The sequence below is a fragment of the Pocillopora verrucosa genome, chromosome 5 (assembly GCF_036669915.1).
Source record: "Pocillopora verrucosa isolate sample1 chromosome 5, ASM3666991v2, whole genome shotgun sequence".
Classification (NCBI taxonomy): domain Eukaryota; kingdom Metazoa; phylum Cnidaria; class Anthozoa; order Scleractinia; family Pocilloporidae; genus Pocillopora; species Pocillopora verrucosa.
This window is the reverse complement of record NC_089316.1, coordinates 27,493,678-27,513,309: the sequence shown is the minus strand read 5'-3', so window position 1 is coordinate 27,513,309 and position 19,632 is coordinate 27,493,678. Positions and strand designations below refer to the sequence as shown.

At 38.4% G+C, this 19,632-nt stretch overlaps 2 protein-coding genes across 2 annotated transcripts; one reads left to right on the top strand and one right to left on the bottom strand.

The window, feature by feature from the left end:
* Positions 1-661: 661 nt before the first annotated feature.
* LOC136280988 (uncharacterized) lies at positions 662-5,535 on the top strand. The gene has a single exon (XM_066167069.1). It carries the CDS (start codon positions 752-754, stop codon positions 2,807-2,809), a length of 2,058 nt encoding a protein of 685 aa, XP_066023166.1. The 5' UTR covers positions 662-751; the 3' UTR covers positions 2,810-5,535.
* Positions 5,536-7,617: 2,082 nt separating this feature from the next.
* On the bottom strand, positions 7,618-14,290 carry LOC131777469 (ZP domain-containing protein-like). Its single transcript, XM_059093774.2, has 5 exons — positions 13,937-14,290; positions 9,735-10,103; positions 8,561-8,798; positions 8,076-8,368; positions 7,618-7,891 (listed from the first exon to the last, which is right to left on the bottom strand). Exons 1-5 carry the CDS (start codon positions 14,025-14,027, stop codon positions 7,803-7,805), a joined length of 1,080 nt encoding a protein of 359 aa, XP_058949757.2. The 5' UTR covers positions 14,028-14,290; the 3' UTR covers positions 7,618-7,802.
* Between the last annotated feature and the right edge of the window lie 5,342 nt (positions 14,291-19,632).

Sequence of the window (19,632 nt, the reverse complement as noted above, 5' to 3'; positions counted from 1 at the left end):
GGATCACGTATTTATTAAAAAAGAATATCCATACAACTACAATGAAAACAAACATAAGATTCACCTTTCCGATCATGAAATTAATACCATTCGTACTGTTATCGTAGCTACGTTCCTTGCCATCAAGTGAATCCAACATGTCGTCTTTCTTCACAAGCAGTTTGCATCCATTATAGTTATGTTCTTCAGTCTCATGGTAGTAACGTTGTTCAATAGATTGCATAGAGTATATGCAGTTTGGTTTCAGATTTCAGATTTTGCTTTTTACAACAAGTGAACGTTTTTCAACTAAGACATTGGCATACTTAGCATACAAGGTATTCAAGGCTTTCAAGCGTTCGCGACTCAATTCGTTCCAAAATTACCACTCAATAACATCTTTCAGTGTGGATTAGCCGCGATTAAAACGACTTGTATATGCGTCTGTAAGTATTTTGCGCGTTTGCGCCATAATGCTCCTGAAGATCGGAACGCAAATACGTTGAAATTTATAAACAAGATCTCGTGTTCGTCATGTGACCCGGCCCTGTCAGTGCATGACAACGTCAATCATCATCAAGATAACACTCGTGATCAGCATGTGAACACCTCATTGGATCACAGTTAGTTGTCATGTCAGTTAGTTCCGTAACATTACAACAGATTCTATTTATTATTGATTCGGGGATGACTCATCATGAAACAGCTACTCTAGGACATTCTTGAAGGTCAGACTACATTTCCTTCGTAAGCGAAACGTTTAAGACTCAAGATGTATGGAGATCGAAAACCGTTCTATGGCGATCAGCTACGTATAATAGGGTCACCCGAGAAGCTGGAGAGGGACGGAAATCCAGGCTCAGATCTTACAAATACAAGGAGGGACCTTGAACTGCTAGATGTCTGGGGCCGAAAGAGAAAGATTCTATCTTATCCAGCTACAACAACATTTGACTCAAAAGTCAATATTGCGTTTCACCCACTCTTTGAGATAAGCCACCCCACGTTTTTGTACTACACAGGCCACGGACTTGACAAGAAAAAGGCAAGTGAACTTCATTATTCGGCATCTCCTCGCCTCGACGAGTTAATGAAGAGATTTGTTCGTTATCGTGAGCGTCCTGATGATGATCCTTTGTTCCATGTATTAGACACTTTAAAAGAGAAATGCGATGGTAGGAAAGTAAAAGGGGGAGAGCTCTTTCTACACCAATTTGGTTTCTGTGACCTGTATGGCCTGTTGAAGTTTTGGTGTGCGGGTGTCTGTGACTACGTAAACTGTTATCCATCATTTCATTCTAGGAAAACATGGTTTCCCGAAGATGAGGAACCATGGTTTCTCGAAGATGAGGATCCACGGGTTCCCGAAGAGGAGGAAACAGGGGTTCCCGAAGATGGGGAACCAAGGGTTCCCGAAGATGAGGAACCAAGGGCTCCCGAAGATGAGGAACCAAGGGTTCCCAAAGATGAGGAACCAAGGGTTCTTGAAGATGAGGAACCAAGGGCTCCCGAAGATGAGGAACCAAGGGTTCTTGAAGATGAGGAACCAAGGGCTCCCAAAGATGAGGAACCGAGGGTTCTTGAAGATGAGGAACCAAGGGCTCCCAAAGATGAGGAACCAAGGGTTCTTGAAGATGAGGAACCAAGGGCTCCCAAAGATGAGGAACCAAGGGTTCTTGAAGATGAGGAACCAAGGGTTCTTGAAGATGAGGAACCAAGGGTTCTTGAAGATGAGGAACCAAGGGCTCCCAAAGATGAGGAACAATGGTTTCTCGAAGATGAGGAACCATGGGTTCCAAATCTTTTTAATTCGCAGCTGGTCGTCATCCTAGATAGCTGCTATAGTGGAGAGGTTGCTCAGCAGTTACATGACTTTGTCAGAGATATTAGAGAGAAAGTCCCAAGTCCACCTGATGGAATAAAAATCACCATACAAGCTGCATGTGGTAAGGATGAACGCACATTTGGTGGGTACTTCACACCTGTCTTCACTTACCTCAATGACCCAGAGAATGAGGAGGTTTTGGAAAAATGGAAGGATGAGTGGAAAAAGATGACAGAAGAAGCCAGGAGTAACTACAAATCACTAGACCTGCCATCTCCAATGGTAGTTACTACATTGCCTGCACGTGACGATACTACTATGAAATTTACCTTCCGGGGAGACTATGGTTTGTATACTAATGTCACACTTTTTCCAGATGCTGGATTCTTCAAATTTTGCTTTGTGAAGGTGCGCCGACACCAGGATAAGACATTATTTGAAGGACAGGATAGAGTTCTAGATGGAACAGAAGCCAAGAAATTAATGGACAATGGAGAGTTTAAAGTTTTTGACTACAAGTTGAAAACCTTTAGCGGTTCTTCTGGACAAGCTGCTAGATTTAGAGGAAATCCTGTGGGGTTATTTTTGCTGGAAGTACCTTCTGGTAAATTAAAATTAATCATCTGCGCACACATCCACTTTGCCCACAATAACACCGGGTATCACACCAGGATAAATCTTGTTCAGCACCACAACGTGCCCTGTGTAACAGGCTTATATGGGGAAGATCGTGGCAAAATGACTCCAACAAAAATCAAGAAGGGTGAGCACAAGATTGACGTTACCGATCACTATAATGCTGGCAAATTGGTGCAGAATTGTCGTGAATTTGTAGAGAAGGAGGAGCCTGGCAGGTGGTCTGATGTCAGTAAATGGGACATGGCAGGGAAAGATGATGTCAGTGTACTAGGAAAATTCAAAATGATACAAGAGCGTTCAGCATGGGAAGACGAGTCTTTGAAGTACATTGAACAGTTTAATCTCCCAAAAGTTTCAGACGAGTAACTCTTGGTAAGACTTGTTGATTGTGTGTTTGTTTTATTTGGAATGTTAATTCAAATATTCTCACCAGGTAATGTGCCAATTTCAAGTTTCAGTTTGATCAACAAATGTTGAAGAATCTAGCAAAGTAACATATTAGTTCTTGTTGTTGTTGTTGTGATTTTCATTTGTAAGCATCTTTTTACAATGCAAAAATTGTCTATCTAAGTCTTACACTCATGAAAGCAGGCTCTTTACTGTTAAACTCCTCCGATAAAACACGTCTACTATGCTGGAGAGATATGACCCTTCTGGTTTAAATGCCCAACCAATCAGGCACAGACGGCAGTCAAATGCCCGTGGGATTCCAAGGGGGATGGTGAAGCCTCTAATTAATTGACGCTTAAATTAGAAAGGTTACTAGCCATCCTATTGTTTAAAATAAGGTTTTAGAGAAAAATGTAGGTTTTACAGACTTTATTAGAGGAACAATCAGTTGAAAAGGTGTGGAATAATCAAACACTTTAACCTCTTTACTCAGCTAAAGATTTTATCCTTCATCATTGGTCAATTTTTCTGCATGTTCACTTGTACAAGGTAGTGTTAACTACTCATACAAATACAAATTAGTTTCCTCATAAAGCTCTTGACAAACAGTCTGCCTGGTAGTTGAAAAATGAGCTCAAACTTGGTTGTTCAGAAAACTATGCACACCCAAATATATTTGTTATGTTGGTAGAATGGTAGATTTATGATCAAATTTGTCCAATTTCATAATGATTTGGAATGCAGTTTTAAAATTTATTTTTTATTTACTTATGTTGATCAGAAAGGCTAGTGTGAAAAATCTTTGATTATAATGCTGTATTTAGTGATTTTGATTAGAAATGCTGGTTTAAAAAAAATCCCAGATTGGATTTCTGTATTTTATGTTAATTATAGATGCAGTTTTAAAAAACAAATCTTAGATCAGAATTCTTTATATCAGGATGCTGATTGGAAATGCTTGTCAGAAAAGTGTAATTCTAGAATCCTTTACGAATGACGTAAATTTTAAATTCTGTGCGAAAAAAGTCTCAAAGTACATTGTTGTTTTTACTTAAGTTGATTAGAAATGCTGTTTTAAAAGATCCAAGGTTAGAATTCTGTATTTTGACATAGCATAAAAATGCTATTTTTAAAAAATGTTAGATTAGATTGCTTTATTTAATTATGTTTATTAGAAGTGCTTTTTCAACAAAATGTTACAGTAGAATGCAGAAATGATGACATTGATTGCCAATGCTGTTTTGATTAAATCTTAGATTAGATTGCTGTAGTTAATGATGTTAATTGGAAGTGGTATAGTACATGTAGATTATTATCCAACTGCACAAAGTAGAGTACCAATAACCCACAAAAGAGTACAAATATCTTGCAAGATTGTACAGTTATTTGAACAGTTGGTTATTTTGTATTGTCTATCTGCTCTGCTTTTCCTGCCTTACGAGAAATAAGGAGAAAGATAGCAGGAAAAAAAACAGTTGGATAATATCTTATTTTAATTATTTAACATCTAATAAGATATATTTATGTCATATTGATGACATTGATTGCTTATACTGGTTTGAAAGAATCTTAGATTAGATTGCTGTAGTTAATGATGTTAATTGGAAGTTCTCTTTTTGCAAAATGCCGTTGTAGATTATGCCATATTTATGACATAATTTGATTACAAATACTGTTTTGGATAAATCTTAGATTAGAATGCTTTATGTAGTGATGATGATTACCATGCTTTTTTTTAACCCTTGTTCTCCCTTGAGTGACCAAGACAGAATTTCTCCTGACAATATCAATACAATATCAACCAGATAAGTGATGAGAATTAAGAAAAATATCAATTTGGAGATAAGTAGTTGATCCAATACTAAATTCTCTGAACTAACATTGTAAAATTTGTATGGTTGACAGAAGGGAGAATTACAAACTTGGTCTGGGAGTTGAAGGGTCAAAAGATCCTTATATATTATGCTGTAGTTAATGATGCCAATTAAGAATTTGTTTAAAAAATACCTGATTAGAATGTTGTATTCACTAATGTTGATTCAAAACACTCTTTGAAATAATTTTAGATTAGAATGCTGTATTTTTAAAGATTTCCATTGAATTGCAGTATTAAAAACTCATTTAATGGATTGCCATTTTATCAGTGGTTATCTGGTTTGTAAGGGTCAACTTAGGGGATATTGTTAAAAGGACTTAACACCCACACATTTGACAGATTTTCATGAATCTAACAATGGAATCTGTGCAGTTACAGAATCTTCAACTTTGCTTAAAAGGGTAAGAGATAACTTTTGCAGACTTAGGGAATGCAGGAGGGTAGGTTTTAATTTCACAAGGCAAGTTTAACTGAAGAGGGTTGGGAAAAATTGTTTTTGGTTTTCCTCTATCATTGTATTATCTATAAATTTCCAGAATGGTACATAGCGATTTTACTCTTTGTCAGGGGTATCATCTGCTCATGGGTGACAATTTGTTGACTGGTAGGGGTTTGGGACCTGAGGGGATCCTTTTCACATAAAACCTAGTGAAGCCCACTCTCCCCTCCCCAAACTAGAATGTTTTGAAGATTCCAGAGGTTGGTGTAAAATAGATAGAAGTTTCAAAATTTGAAATAACAAGTTAAACACAATAGACACAAAGCAATTAATTAAGGTGTACTTTATTTTTCGCCATGTAATACTGGATGATTAATTTGAATTCAAGACCAGTGCCAACTAGCATCATTTAACCCTTTCACCCCCGAGATCTCAATTGTTATTCTCCTTACTGTCTGCCAAACAATTTTTATGATGTCAATTAGGAGAATTTGTGAATGGATCAACTAAGGAACTAATTAAGGAACTAATTATCCCATAATTCTTTTTTTTTATTTATTCTCGTGACTCGTCTGCTTGACATTGTGTTGGTATTGTTAGGAGAAATTCTGTCTTGATCATTCATGGAAGCTCAAGTGTTAACAAGAGGTATATTGAAGGAATATTGATTCTTTTCTTATTTCCCATGCATACATACTTGGGTTTCCTGTGACCTAGAAATGGTCTACCAAAGCTTTCCAATGACACAGCTTAATATTTTGTGAACGTCACCCTTTTGGATATCTATTACGTAAGGGGAATATTAGCTGAGGTAAGTTTACCTAGCGTTCCAAAGTTCTTTTTCTCGTCTACTTCCTTTTTATGCTTGCAGTTACTCACGCATTTGACTACTGTCTATTCTTTATAACAAAAAAAACTGCTTCGTTACAGTTATGTTTTCAATTTGAGAATTTGATTAAAAATGTCCGAATTGTAACTCTCACATCCCTTCTGTGACTGTTACGTTCCATGAGTAGTCCACGCAACCCGTGTCCCCGAGCGTTTTAAGTAACACGCCAAAGAACAGCTACCGTTGAGAAACGATGAGCAAATTTCTCCTGAAAAAATTGAAGACGTGGAAAAACCATTCTGGCCCTTCTTAAAACCTACGTTAATCTTCCATCATGAAAAACAGTTCAAAAACATTATTTATTTTTAAAACACACACGCTGAAATCAGTCTATCTAAAAAACTTAATCCACAATAGCTTATTTTCCACTTATTTGCGCTTTACATCTAGGTTTCACGTCTTTCAGACGTTCTGACTATAGTAAGCAAAATAATAATGACAAATCTCATGGTACTAAACATAAAAAGACTTATGCTTGCCAGCTATATTGCGAAAATAATTGCGAATGATTTCAGATTGATTATATATATAAATTTAAAGATCATGTGATAAAATATTTTGTTTAACACGGCCCAGCCTTCATAAATTTAACATAACCCAGAGCGTAGAAAGGACGCGGATGGGCGAAAAAGAAGACCTCCCCAAGCCCCTCTCATTTAAGTTTCCTTAGCTCGTTCGGAGTTTGCATGCCCAAGGCCCTAACAAATGGGAGCGTTAGCCACGCCCAAGCTACGTAAGCCTATTTAGCACTTTTAAAAGCGTCACATGAAGACTATTTTTGATAAATATTTTTCAAGGAAATTTCTAAAAATTCCGAAAGCAGAAAACTCATTTCGGCGGCACATAACTTGAACCATCATGAAATTCGTCGAACATCTTTTAAATGTTTTACATCATTTCTACCTTATTTGAAGCTAAATACACACTGATAAACAATCAATACTCTTCACCTTCGTAACGTACTGCTGAAAATATTTCATCCGATCAACTCTTTTCAAAAAAGGTTTTCCAAGAAAATCTTTTTCCTTTTTTTCTCGTTCGATGTGAAGTTTTCCTTTTCCAAGCAGGCGTGATTGAAAGACCTGTCATCATTCATCGGCTGGGGGGAGGGGAGGGGCAAAGGAGTTTGGGGGATCACATGGTTTCCAGGGGGATCAGAGGGGGAGGGGGACTCTAAGGAATATCACACGCCCTATGTAAATTCCATCGTGACACAGACGACATCCTCTGACCTTCCCTCCCCTCCCCTCCCCTCCCCCACCAGTCCCGATGGTAGGTCTCTTCCCCCTCTCTCTCCGTTTCTAAATTTCCTATAGGTCTTTCTTTCCGATGTACAGCCCTTTTTCTGTTATTGAGAATTTTTTTCGTTGCGTTTTGCCCACTAATACCCAAAACCCCACTCAAAGCAAAAACGGTCTGTCCTCACTAAAGGCGTGCTGCCTTGATAACACACCAAATTCTCCCCACGTGCCCTCCGATACGTTGCATGAGACAGGCAAGGAGAATTTTCATTTTCACATTAGAATGTCGTAAGTTAACAAAGTGCTAGTCTTGCTCTCACACTCACCCGTATCTACATATTTAACAATTTTATACGACTACCATTCTTGATTTTTTTTTTCTTTACCTCCCTAAAATCAGTACTAATCTGCCAAATCTTTTCGCATTTCTTTCAATGATTTATAATAATGGCGCGTGTTGTCGTCAGTCATGTGACTTTGACGTCTCTAGCTGTGATTGGCTGTGATGAGTGATTGACAGTTGATTACATCCACGGAAGGAAGGCCAACAAGAACGCCAGTAGTCCTGCTCGGATCTCAAGTGTAACTTGCGTGGACTGGGAACGTGTCTTACCTTAATGCAGAGAAAACGAATATATTAGAGTAGAATATTACAGTTACAGATAAAGAGAATTTATCATATTTTCATATATGGACGATAACTAAAAGGAAGTGACAAAGAAGGCTTTAAAGATTCAGGCTTGGACGGGAATCAAGCTCGTGCCTCTTTGATACCACCTCTCAGTCTTAACGCATACCTTCACCCGGTGGTTGAACTTCAAGTCTGTCTGTAAGGATCTTTAACGGACCCAAAGAAGTAACTCCCTTGCGCTGGTCTTGATTCGATGCATCCCGCCGCCTTCTGCTGTTGCGAAGGTCTTTTGTGCAACCTTCGGCGCAACGCGTTTTGTTCCCGGAGTTTTCAGCGCAGATGAGTACCTCACAGTGAAGATACACTACTTCTGACCCCTCTATTTTAAACGCTGAAAAACTGAACCGCTGATAAACTGAATCCGATACTTTGTAGTTTAAGTATTCCGTCTTAGGGCATCTGAGAAAAAAAGTAAAAAGGGTTAGGTCTGTTTGAGCTACAGGGCCTCACGCCCGCTTAATGGCACGGAGTTCTTCGTTACAGAGTTTTTTGTTGGAGAGGGTTACAAAGCAACGAAAGACGTTCTAAAGGCTTTTTTTCTCAATTTTTTTTACATTCTACCATAGGGACATGAAACCAAGTAATCCTTACCCCTCCTCTATCAACCAGTAGACCCCCGAGTCGTTAGCATTCCGGTGTTGGTGTTGATGTTGGTGTTGGTGTTGCCAGCAGTTTTCGAGAAGCATCGACAAGCCTGACGCATTGGATTTCACCCTCACTTGCAGATAAACACTTTCACTGACATGAACTTTCACCGGAAATTGAGTATATTGGCTAATGTACTTGTCCGTTTGGAACATGTTGGTTTCAAATGTGAAGTTCCCAAATTCTAACCAATGAGAGAGCAAGGAGAGAAAAAAAAGGAGAAGTAATACGTTATTAAAGTTTAAAATACTTCAAATTTTACCAACGACCTTTTGTAATTCTCGCCACTTAGGGGCAAGTAGCGGCGAGAACGAGGTTTATAATGCACGGTGTCTAGAATGACACAACTTTCGGATCGATGTAAGTATCTGAGCAGCTGCCCACCTACCCCTCTCCTAACCCCAAAACAGTCAACTGATAACAAGGAAGGGTTAATGTTGGGTTAGGGGAGGGGTAGGTCCGCAGTTCTTCAAATACTAACTTTGATCCTAACTAAAGGTGAAAAAGAGTCATCATTTTAAATCCTAAATGTACTGACACTATACAGTAGAACCCCCACAATTTAAACACTCACTTTCTCGTAATTCGTGATAGTGGCTTCCCTTTCCCAAACAAAATATTCAATTTTGCTCTGACCTTTCAAACCTCCTGATACAATAGAATCCTAAACTTTCCACAATTTGCGACTACAACATTATATTTACTCTCCCCCGCCCCCGTCAGGAGCTTCGAAAATTCACAATTTTCCCCTGCAGTCAAATTTAACATTTCGTTGTAACCTAAGTTGTACCAGACATTTAGCTTCAATCCCTGAGGATCTAGCGATGTTTTCAAGATAGAAGGGAGAAAACTTCGACAAACTCGCCTTTTAGGAAATTTTATGCATTGTTTTCTGAGCATTATAACCTTTTCAATCCCAAGATCTCTTTAGTGATTCTCCTCACTGTCTGCCATAGTTATTATGATGTTACTTTGGAGAATTTGGTATGGGATCAACAAATAATCCCCTAATCGATATTTTTCTTGATTCATCACTTGTCTGCTTGACATTGTATCCATTTTGTAAGGAGAAATTTTGCCTTGGTCGCTCATGGGAGTTTAGGGGTTAACGAGGTCTTACCTGTTGGTGGTTCAACGATGACTTTTGTGTCAGGTTTGAAGGAATGCAGCATTATTTTCGCAGTTGTGTAGTATAAACAATGCAGGCGAAACTGATATGCAGGTTCTCGTGCGATGGGAGATCTACCAGCGAGATCCGCGTATACTTCATTACGAAATCCCAGTAAGTTTCTCTCCGGACCGGCCTTGGTGCCACATCCACCCAGCGGTGCTCTTATGACCATAATGGAACTGTTATAAAAATAAGGACCACAACTGGGGTCTGTGAGGCGGAGAGTGGCTGGATCGATCCTTGCATAGTGCTTTCGCGTGAGAGTCAATTCCATGTAATCTGGTTTACAACGCACGCGCAAGCCTTGATAACCGTTGCCTGAGAGAGAAAGCGTTTAACGTCAATACATTTTATGCTATACAACACAAATGGGGAGAAAAACCTAATTTTAACAGATGAAATAATAGGGGATTGGAACTAAGAGAAAATCTTGTCTTTGGCTTCCCCTCAGACTTCTCGTCAAGAGAACTACTTTTAAATTAAGTGAACCCGCAGTTCCTCTCGCGAGAGGGCGCGAATATTCTGCGAGGAGGGGTAAATACAACGGTCAAATGTCTATGCATGAGCCAAAGTTGTAATGACTTGGTGACACAGCGGTCACATGAGTCAAATGAGTGCGTAGCATCTGTTATCACTTCTAGCGCTTCTTGTCATCGCCCCCACAGTAAGCAAACCCCTGGAGAAAAACCCTAGACAATTGTTGTCTGGGCGAAAAACCGGCGTCAGCTTATGTTTTGCAGAAGAAGACTCGCAGCCTTCAACGCTCAAATGGCTCCAGTGGCGGAGCATGTGCAATCATTTTGCCGCTGTGTCTCGTTAGGTAGGATGCTTTCAGGCTGTCAGAACCAAGTTGTTTCTTACAAGTTACAAACAACCCCACAAGCTAATAAGTCTCGGTGTTTTTTAGAGCGCATAACTTTTTGATAAAGCTCAAAACGGAATGGTAAGTACAGGGGGATACCCGTACTTGAATAAGTCTTGAGTTTTCCATATTGTCACAGTTATCTATGAACGTTACAACTTTCTTTTGCTCATTTTACGAGACAACGGTTGTTTCTTGTGTTTTCCTATGACATTTTGCGCGGGAAATTGGGGCGCGGATGGCCAGAATTGATCTCCTCGCGCATGCCCAGCGTTTCACCTTGTTGTTTCAGATACGCAGCCCCACGCGCGCGAGGAGTTACACGAGCAAAGCTGTGCGCGTGTGTCTCCGCTATACGTGGGCCTCGATTTTATGCACTCAACTCAGTTTCCAGGCCCGGGTCTAGCCATATTTTCAACACTTTTTAAATTCACCTATATTGGTCAACAAGTGCCTTTCGAGAAATTTGGGAAATAAATTCACAGCCTGAAGCGTCAAGCTCACACGATAACGTCATTCAACCGTCTACTATTAATTAAAAACACAATTACAGTTAAGTCAATGATGTGGTTTCACGATGTAAACAATTCAGTGTGTTTTGACATGATTTCGTTTCCATTCTTTTAGATTGGTTCCAATTTTATGAATCGTTCGTAGGCAGTTTGACGAGCAAGTAAATAAAGAGTCTTAGCTCGTCTTCAGAACTCTGAGAGGCTAGATTTACGAAGTAAATAACGTTAATTAAAATAAATGATTGATTGATTATAAATTGAGTTTATTTGTACTGTACTCCGAGACATGACTTTCTCAAAAGTTCCATGGGAGACAACCAAATTGGAAGTTCACAGACATGACATCCACAGCATGAAAAACAAATCTACCAGTTGTAGGCCATTGTACTGTGAATAGATTACAACTGACTTTCTAGCTCTAGCTCTTTCTAGCATCGATGCTACACCAAATTACCGGAATAACACTCGCCATAGTTAATCTAATGTTATTCAGCAGAGCATAAACTTTAGACAGCAATCCTTAAAAGTTACGCTTTCTCTCAAGCAGAAACTTCATGTTTCCGTCCGAACGAAAAATCTAGTCGACATTGCAACCAGCTGCTAGACTGAACTGAGAAAATATGCCTAAAATGTGTCGCCTCCAATTGCTATTTGTTCGTTAGAAAGCTTAAACATCGCCTACAATACCATCTTTGTGTGGTCTCGTCTTACTAATCTGACACACCCGCACAGGGATTATTAGCGATTTTTTTAAGTTTTACGAAGCATTTCAAATGTTTCCCCTACATGAAGCCATGCCATCGTAAATAACTCCCCAAACAATTCACCTCTAACACTTTGCACCATTTCTAAAATTTCGTGAAGAACTGGCTGGAATTTGCTCAAGAGCGTTAGCCCTTCGTCAAATCGATGACGAAGCTCGAAACGTCAGCCTTTAAACTCTTCACGATGGCCAATTTATGTTTTCAATCCAGTTAACAGCACTAAATTACCCTGTTATACTCTCCCACCGACGCAGCACCACAGTTTCTTTACCCCCTATATTCTAGAAAACTTTTTGAGCGGAAAGAGTACTGTCGAAGCGAAAATTTAAGGATTGAAATTATACGACATCGGGTGTGAAAGCGGCCGCAGCAGTTTCTAGACAAAAATTTGTAAGTATAATTTATATTTACATCAAGAAACACACAACAACATGATCAGAGCCAACATTTTCTCAATTAGCGGGTTTATAAAAAATAAATACTAGACCGGCCGGTCGTACTAATATTGAAAAAAGCGACAATGACCTACTTGAGGCGCTCGAATTTAAACCGCGAATATGGTGTATTTTTTGATCTTGTTCATATGTGTGGGTTATTATTAATGCACAAGAGAACCATTTTGAACATATTAATGGATTAATTTTCCATGCATGACAGAATATGCTGGATTGCTCGAAAACTAGACGCTAAGAGCTTCATTTTGCATGGAAGCAGTATCTAGATTTTTTTGTCGTAAAATGATTATTGGAGAATAAACGAAATAAAACAGTCATTTAGTATAAAAGGAGTAATTAATATTTTTGCCTCACAACGTCGAAATATTTAAGCAATGGAGACATTTTACAATGCAAACTTTTCAGTTTGATTTTCACCATCGAACCACTCAAATTACGATCTTTGTATAATGAAAGAAATAAAACATATTCATTAGGTATTTAAGAAGAACTTGTCATCCGAGTTTCACGATGTCAAAATATTTCGGCAATGGAAGCCATGCACAATGCAAACTTTTTAAGATTATTTTTGCGCAATCCCTGACAACGCACTCGCTAAGTTGAAAGAATGTTATAAAAATAAGTGCCAGCCATAGTTCTTGTCATAAACGTCTTGGGTTTATCAAAAAGATCCCATGGCCAATCTGTCAACGACTCAGTTTTATCATCACTCAGTATCTTTCACCGACAGCTTATTGGATATTAATCTTTCATTAAAATTCGTCGTTGCATAAAACGCTTTCTCTGTTAAAAACAATTCAAGCTTGAAGAAGTCAATAACAGTTCTAAATGATTTCTGAGAAGTAAAACGCTTAAAGACTGTTATACGCCACGAAACGATGTATGTTGTCTTTGAGGTTCGTTCACAAAGGTGTCAAAACAGACACCAAGACATAAACGTTCGTTCGTTCTCGAATTGCACAACAGCGCTTGCCGGACAATACATTTGATATTTACTTGTAAAGAGAAGTTTTCTCATCTGCACTACATTCTGGGGTGAAAGCGTAATGGCAAAGCGTACTTATGTATAATGAAGACAAAAAGATATATTTTTTTTAAGTTCAACAAATACACGAAGTAAACAGTGTTTGTATGATGTTGAGAATCAAATACAGTCAACTCAGTCGAACGAAATTGCGACTGATGTTATAAGTAGAGTTCTCAAGAGATGTCCCCAACAGAAAGTGGTTCTTAATGCATTGATTTAGAGCGAGATGCGACGAAACAGAAGCATAAAAACCGAGGTAGCCGCTAAACACGTGAAACAAGATAATTTGAAAAGTGTTTGTGATCAAACAAGAGCTTTTCTATCGAATCGTACAGTGCTCACCACAGGAGAAACTGAACATAAACCAAATAAATCATAAGATCAGCTCATGTGAGGTCCACTCAAATGCTAATTCAAAATTCTCTTTCTCAATATGAGAGCGTATTATTTGAAGCAAGAGCAACTTTGAGTGCGTGAATTTCACGCCAGGGTTGTTTATATTAATCTTACTCTGTTACAATCTTTACTTACTTGCATGAACTGTCACAACGGTCAAAAGAGCCAAGAAAATCTGGGCAAAGCATTTCCTGAGGATAATTGTGGTGTCGGGAACCATTTCCATAAACCAGTGACAATAATTCCAAGTTGCTTGGGGCAAATTCACAATGGTCAACAAAAACCTTCTCTCTCGACGAAAGCGGCGCCAACTCCTGTAAAGCCTGTTTAGTAAAGCCTTTGAAAAAACAATGTCTGGCTGCGAAAATCTGAAACTGTATCCTCAGACACTGCAACGCGATATTTCTACCACATATAGCGACAAATCCAATCAGCTGGAGTGCTTGAGAAGCGTGTCTTTAACTTTTTTTAGTCAACACGAGTCGGAGTCATTTCGGGAAAACCCGCTGACCCATTGGCTTTGTCACGCGGTTTCGTGACTAGCACTTTCCTATTGAGTTAGATCACGGATAAATTTATGTAGATTTTTTGATAACCTTATTAGACGTGGCATTTCAGCCGTATCTTTGATAATTTTGATATGCATAAACATTGAAGAAAATTCCAGATGTGAAAAGTTTTTAAACATTGATTTCAACTTCTATTTCAAATTATTGAAAAAAAAAACAAACAAAAACAATTGAATTACTCTCCTACGGTGAATTTTCAACAATGGACGCGACGGAAAATCGCGCATAACTTACTGAAACAAAAGAGCAAGTACCAGAAAAACATGGAAGCTTATCAGTCACAGCACGTTGTCCACCCAATTATTGTTTCTTAAGTACAAAATTGATTGACATACTGATCTCAGCCGATAAAGATGTTAATTATAATCCAATTTGTATAAATTTACCAAATAGATTTGTTTGTGATGTCTGAGTCGCCATGAAGGTTATCAGGGGTTATCAGGTGTTGTAAAGGCCGGAGCTAGCGAGCAAGAACGAATATTTTTCAGTTTTTAGGGAAGAACGTGAAAATTTGGCAAAATATCAGAACTGGTGTCTTGACTTAGACTCGAAACGTCATAAGAAAAAACGCGTTGACATTGACTTCTTTTGCAGATACGTGATGCTGATATTTGAAAGATAAAGTTTGAAGTACATGAAAAGCTTATGTGAACAAGTTGCACATTAGTTTGAAGAGTACGTTCTGCTTAATCGAGCAGGTAATATTTAGTTCAGTTGGAATACCCGAGGCTGAAAACGCACATGACGTTGATTTATAGCGTATGATTGCGGTTAATAGCTTTCGGTGGGATGCGAAAGAACGAAAACATCGAGAATTCACGCAAAAAAGTAACCAACTAAAACAGGTTCAAAAAGCGAAGGGAAGTCAAATGTCCCAGGTGATCAAACACTTTCACCTTTTCATAAGTGTCAAATTCTCGCCAACTACTTTTCTGTCGCATGATCACGTGTCTACTCGTCATCCTTAAACAATCTGACTCTATAAATGACTTCCGTTGTTAAATGTGTCATTATGATTCCGTCCAAAATCGAAATATCGATCAGTCTGTGCCATTCTTTCAGAAAGTCACGAAATACCTCTATTAAGCCACACTTTATCACGATCGAAAACGACCGGCACAAGAGTGGAGCTTTAAATAGTGATCAATACTCTCCATAGAGTGCTTGAAGCTGCATGTGTAAGAGGCCCTTGATAAAAGATCGAAATGTTGTGATAATGCTCAAGGGTCAAATCTCTTTCATCAAGAGTGCTTCACACTGCATTAGCTTTTATGAGAAGCTTCACAGGCCAACTACTTAAACTTCGAGCAATGTGCTCTCACGTGAGATTGGGCGGGCATACGTTTAAATAATATCCTAGAACTTCCTCTGACTTGAAAAGCGTCTTTTCAGTAGTCCATAAAAGAAACCGATTTGAAGGGGACAGTAAAACAAAAATATTCCATGTTGTCGTGCTTCTGTTCAATAATAAATGTGATATGAACAAAGAAGTGGCACGCGAGGAGCAGCCGAATGTCCGCGCGAAGTGCAGCCGAATGTCCGCGCGAGGTGCAGCCGAATGTCCACGTGAGGTGCAGTCGAATGTCACTGATGTTAGTTCTCACCACATCCGGTGGCGTTTTTTATGTTCTATTACTGAAATGATGTACGGCAACATAGAATCTATTTGTTTTATACAGTAAAGAAAAAAAAATATATAAATTTTTATGTTTAGTATATGCGTCTGTCCTCTATGAGATCATAAGAAAGACCCTCAAGATAGATTTGGCTTTTCATTTTTTATTCAGTTGTTTGCTTTGAATCTTGGTCTTCGTTGATTTCACCACTCCATGACTTTTAGTTGAATCATACTCTTTCTTTTTTTATTTTATTTTTTTTTACCTAGAAGCGTATTGCTTTGGTTCTCTGAGCTCGTTTTCTTCATAGACTGAAATATATGAAATCTTAAATAGGACGCTGTCTTCCGAGAGGATTGGGTCGAATTGCTAAGTTACCCGCGAACCGCCGTCCCAGGTCGTTTCGGCAGACTTCTTTCCCATTAAATCTAGAGCTCGAAAACTCTTAATATTGTATAAATTTACCTCATTTTTCTAATATTTTTACTTGTGTTTCTGATAAACTATCATCAGATATGAGCTAGTTATAAATCCGATCAATTCCTTAGTGACTAAGCTTTTCAAGGAAAAGATGTAAGTGAAATTTTTCCTCGTTTTTCTTTCTTCTGTACATGACACCTTCCTTTTAAAGAAGATTTGAAACTTCAAGCCTCGGTCGTAAGTTGCCTCACCCCATAAATTTACTAATTCATACGTTGTTTTGTGATAGTACAGCGTTGTCACGATATGGAACATGCGCAATGACGGTGGATATGTCTCTCCTTTTCCTCTATTTATTTTCCGCTTTTTTTTCTATTTATAAACACTTTTCCCTTTATGAACATGAGAACCTAATGGCTGTCGTGGTTCACGGCCTAAAGGGGGTAATTATTTTTTGCACAACACAAAATAATCCTTTAGTTGTTAAGAGTCAGCGTGGTTCTGTAGACGAAACGGTACGCAAAGTGTGACTGAGACAATAAGTGTCGCTAAAACCCACCCCCCACGGGGAAGAAGACACAAAACAACGAGCCTGTGTCTTGAATGTATAACGCTCCCAAAGATAAAACAACCAGGGTTCCTGCGTTATTTTTTATCTGATTACAAGTCTGAACGAAGCCAATTTTAGTCTACCTATGCATAACCTGTCTGCTTTTCCTTTGTCTTAAGATTGTACGGTTTAGACAAGTGTATTTCAAAGATTTGGGTGTGAAGCGAAATCCTCTAACAGACCAAGACGTGGCTAATTTAATCATAGGTTAGATTGTTTTGACTGAAAATTAACTCCTCTCAAAGAGAGCTTGGCCTCGTGAATGAAAATTTTTCGGGAAGATTTATGCTCCTTTAAAAGCTCTATAATCTTTTTTTCCGTTAGCGGGTTTGAATTCCAGGATTCTCTAGACAACTGTGTCACAAATGAACGATATGATAGACATATCATTAAAATGATTTACCGTAAATGTTTGCATTGAACTCAAAAATTTAATAAATTTTGTCTGGCTGACTGCTCTTTCTTTCATTTTCTTAGCTTCATAAGTTAATTGACTTTCACAGAACAATTAAATGCGCGACGCATTTGCTTCTAACTCCTCAATGACATATTTTCGTTGTGACTTTTGGTCTATAAATATCATTTTCAGCCTAACTGACTTCCTATTTCCTCTTTGTACGTGAGATTCTATGCAGGAGACAAATCAAGATCCTAATTCGGGTAGATTTTGAAAGAAAGTCTAGTCGAAATTAATTTCACTGTCAATTTCTGTGAAGCTCGCTGAAACCATGGCCTGCGTAATTTATACCGAATGTCCGGTACACAGAAGTAAATTAACAAAACCTCGTGGTTTACTTCTGTTTAAACAAAAAGCTTAATCTAGGACATTGTACTTTGGCGCTTTAAAAACAGGATATTCATTATTTGCAAAGTCGAGATAACATTGTGATTGATTCAGTGGTTCATGAATTAAAGAGCTCTTAGCGATGGTTTGACGCGTTATTCATCTAATCTGCGGAAAGTGTTTGGTTGTAAGGGGTACCATGTGGCAATTTACTAATAGTGGGTTTTATGTTCTGATATAATATCGGCGCGGAGCGGTAGTAAAAGCATTCAGGTCAAATCATATTATAGCTCGGTTTATCCTTAAGTCTATGAAGTTCCGTTGGGGCCGTCAACAGAGCACGCTGAGGAAAATTAGCGCCTGATTAAAGCTCCATTCATTAGAGCATTTTTTACTGATGGTTCAAGTAAATCCAGCTACAATTGACAAAACCATGAGAGTACCAACACAGTTAAGTTCTCAGTTGACTGCAACTGGCGAATCACATATGTGCTGTACCTCTATAGAAGGCCTAATTGCGGTCCTAAAGAAAATCGGCTTTGTACTGGACAAAGAAGGATAACACATCATGGACGATTAGATCTTTGTTGATCAATAAATGTCTTTTTAGAAGGAAAAAAAAGTTGAAAAAAAACCAACGAGATCGATATTCTCGAAGTACGCTGACCAAGCGACTTTAATCGGTTTTTCATGCTGTGAGTCTAATTTCTAAAATTAACAAATTGAATTGCTTTATAGGTGGTAAATGTTGAGACGATAACCTTTTACAAGCTTTATTTCAAAATATGCTCTTTCAGTTCACATATGTAGTTTTTACTAAAAACGTAACGGCAAAAAAACATGAAATTTATTTTAACCGATATGTATTTGTTTGATGGCGTGGATTTACTCTTTTCAACCAATGTTGTAAGCCAGTTTATTGCAATTAAGCTTTCATCCACCAGTAATCTAAGACTTTTATTGCCTCGGGCAGTATAATAATCCGCTGTAATTTCTATTCGTTTAGTTTCTCGCTCTGTTTAAAACTCAACAAGCGCTGCTCTCTCACGGGAAATTTCGATGGAAATCAAGTGCTGCCGCGCTTACGAAACCTCGAGGGAAATCAAGTGCTGCCGCGCTTACGAAATCTCGAGGAAAGCTGTAGTTTTAATCAAGTGCCGCTAAATACTGTTTTAAAACATAAGAGCCTTGTTGAGTTGCAGAGTGCTGTAACGCCCTGTGAGGACTTTGGGAATAGCAAAGCTTTGTTTGTTTTCATGCAGATACCAGCTAATCATGTGAAAACACTTGCACAATAAGTTTCTGAAAGAAGAAGACACAAGTATGTTACTGCCTTCAATTCTCACGGCAACTGTGTTCTTGTAACTTGTAACTATTCAAATTGTAGTTCTTTGAGTTAGTATATTGTATCGTTTCCCTTAGAGATTATGTGTAATATAAATTATGTGTAATAAAATTTGTCATCTGATTGTCAGAGTGCGAATGTCACTGTGATTTATTCACGACACACACAAAGCACAGGACTTCAAAATTGAATAAATTATGCGTGGTACGCGGTTGAATACTCTACAGGATGTAGCGATCTCGATTGTTAAGAAATACTGTAAAATTTATATCAGTTCTTTGAAGTTCTTGATTATATAGCGCCGTCTGAGCAAGAAGAACATCTCGAATCATTCGTTTCTGCCCACTCTCAAGAGCATTTATTTTATGCAAATGAATGTTGGGACCGCCTAGTACAAACGCTCCAGAACAAAACGGATGGTGATAACTAAGGCGTGAAAGACAAACACTATTGGTTCTTGTTTGTGAATAATAATGAAATAGCGGCC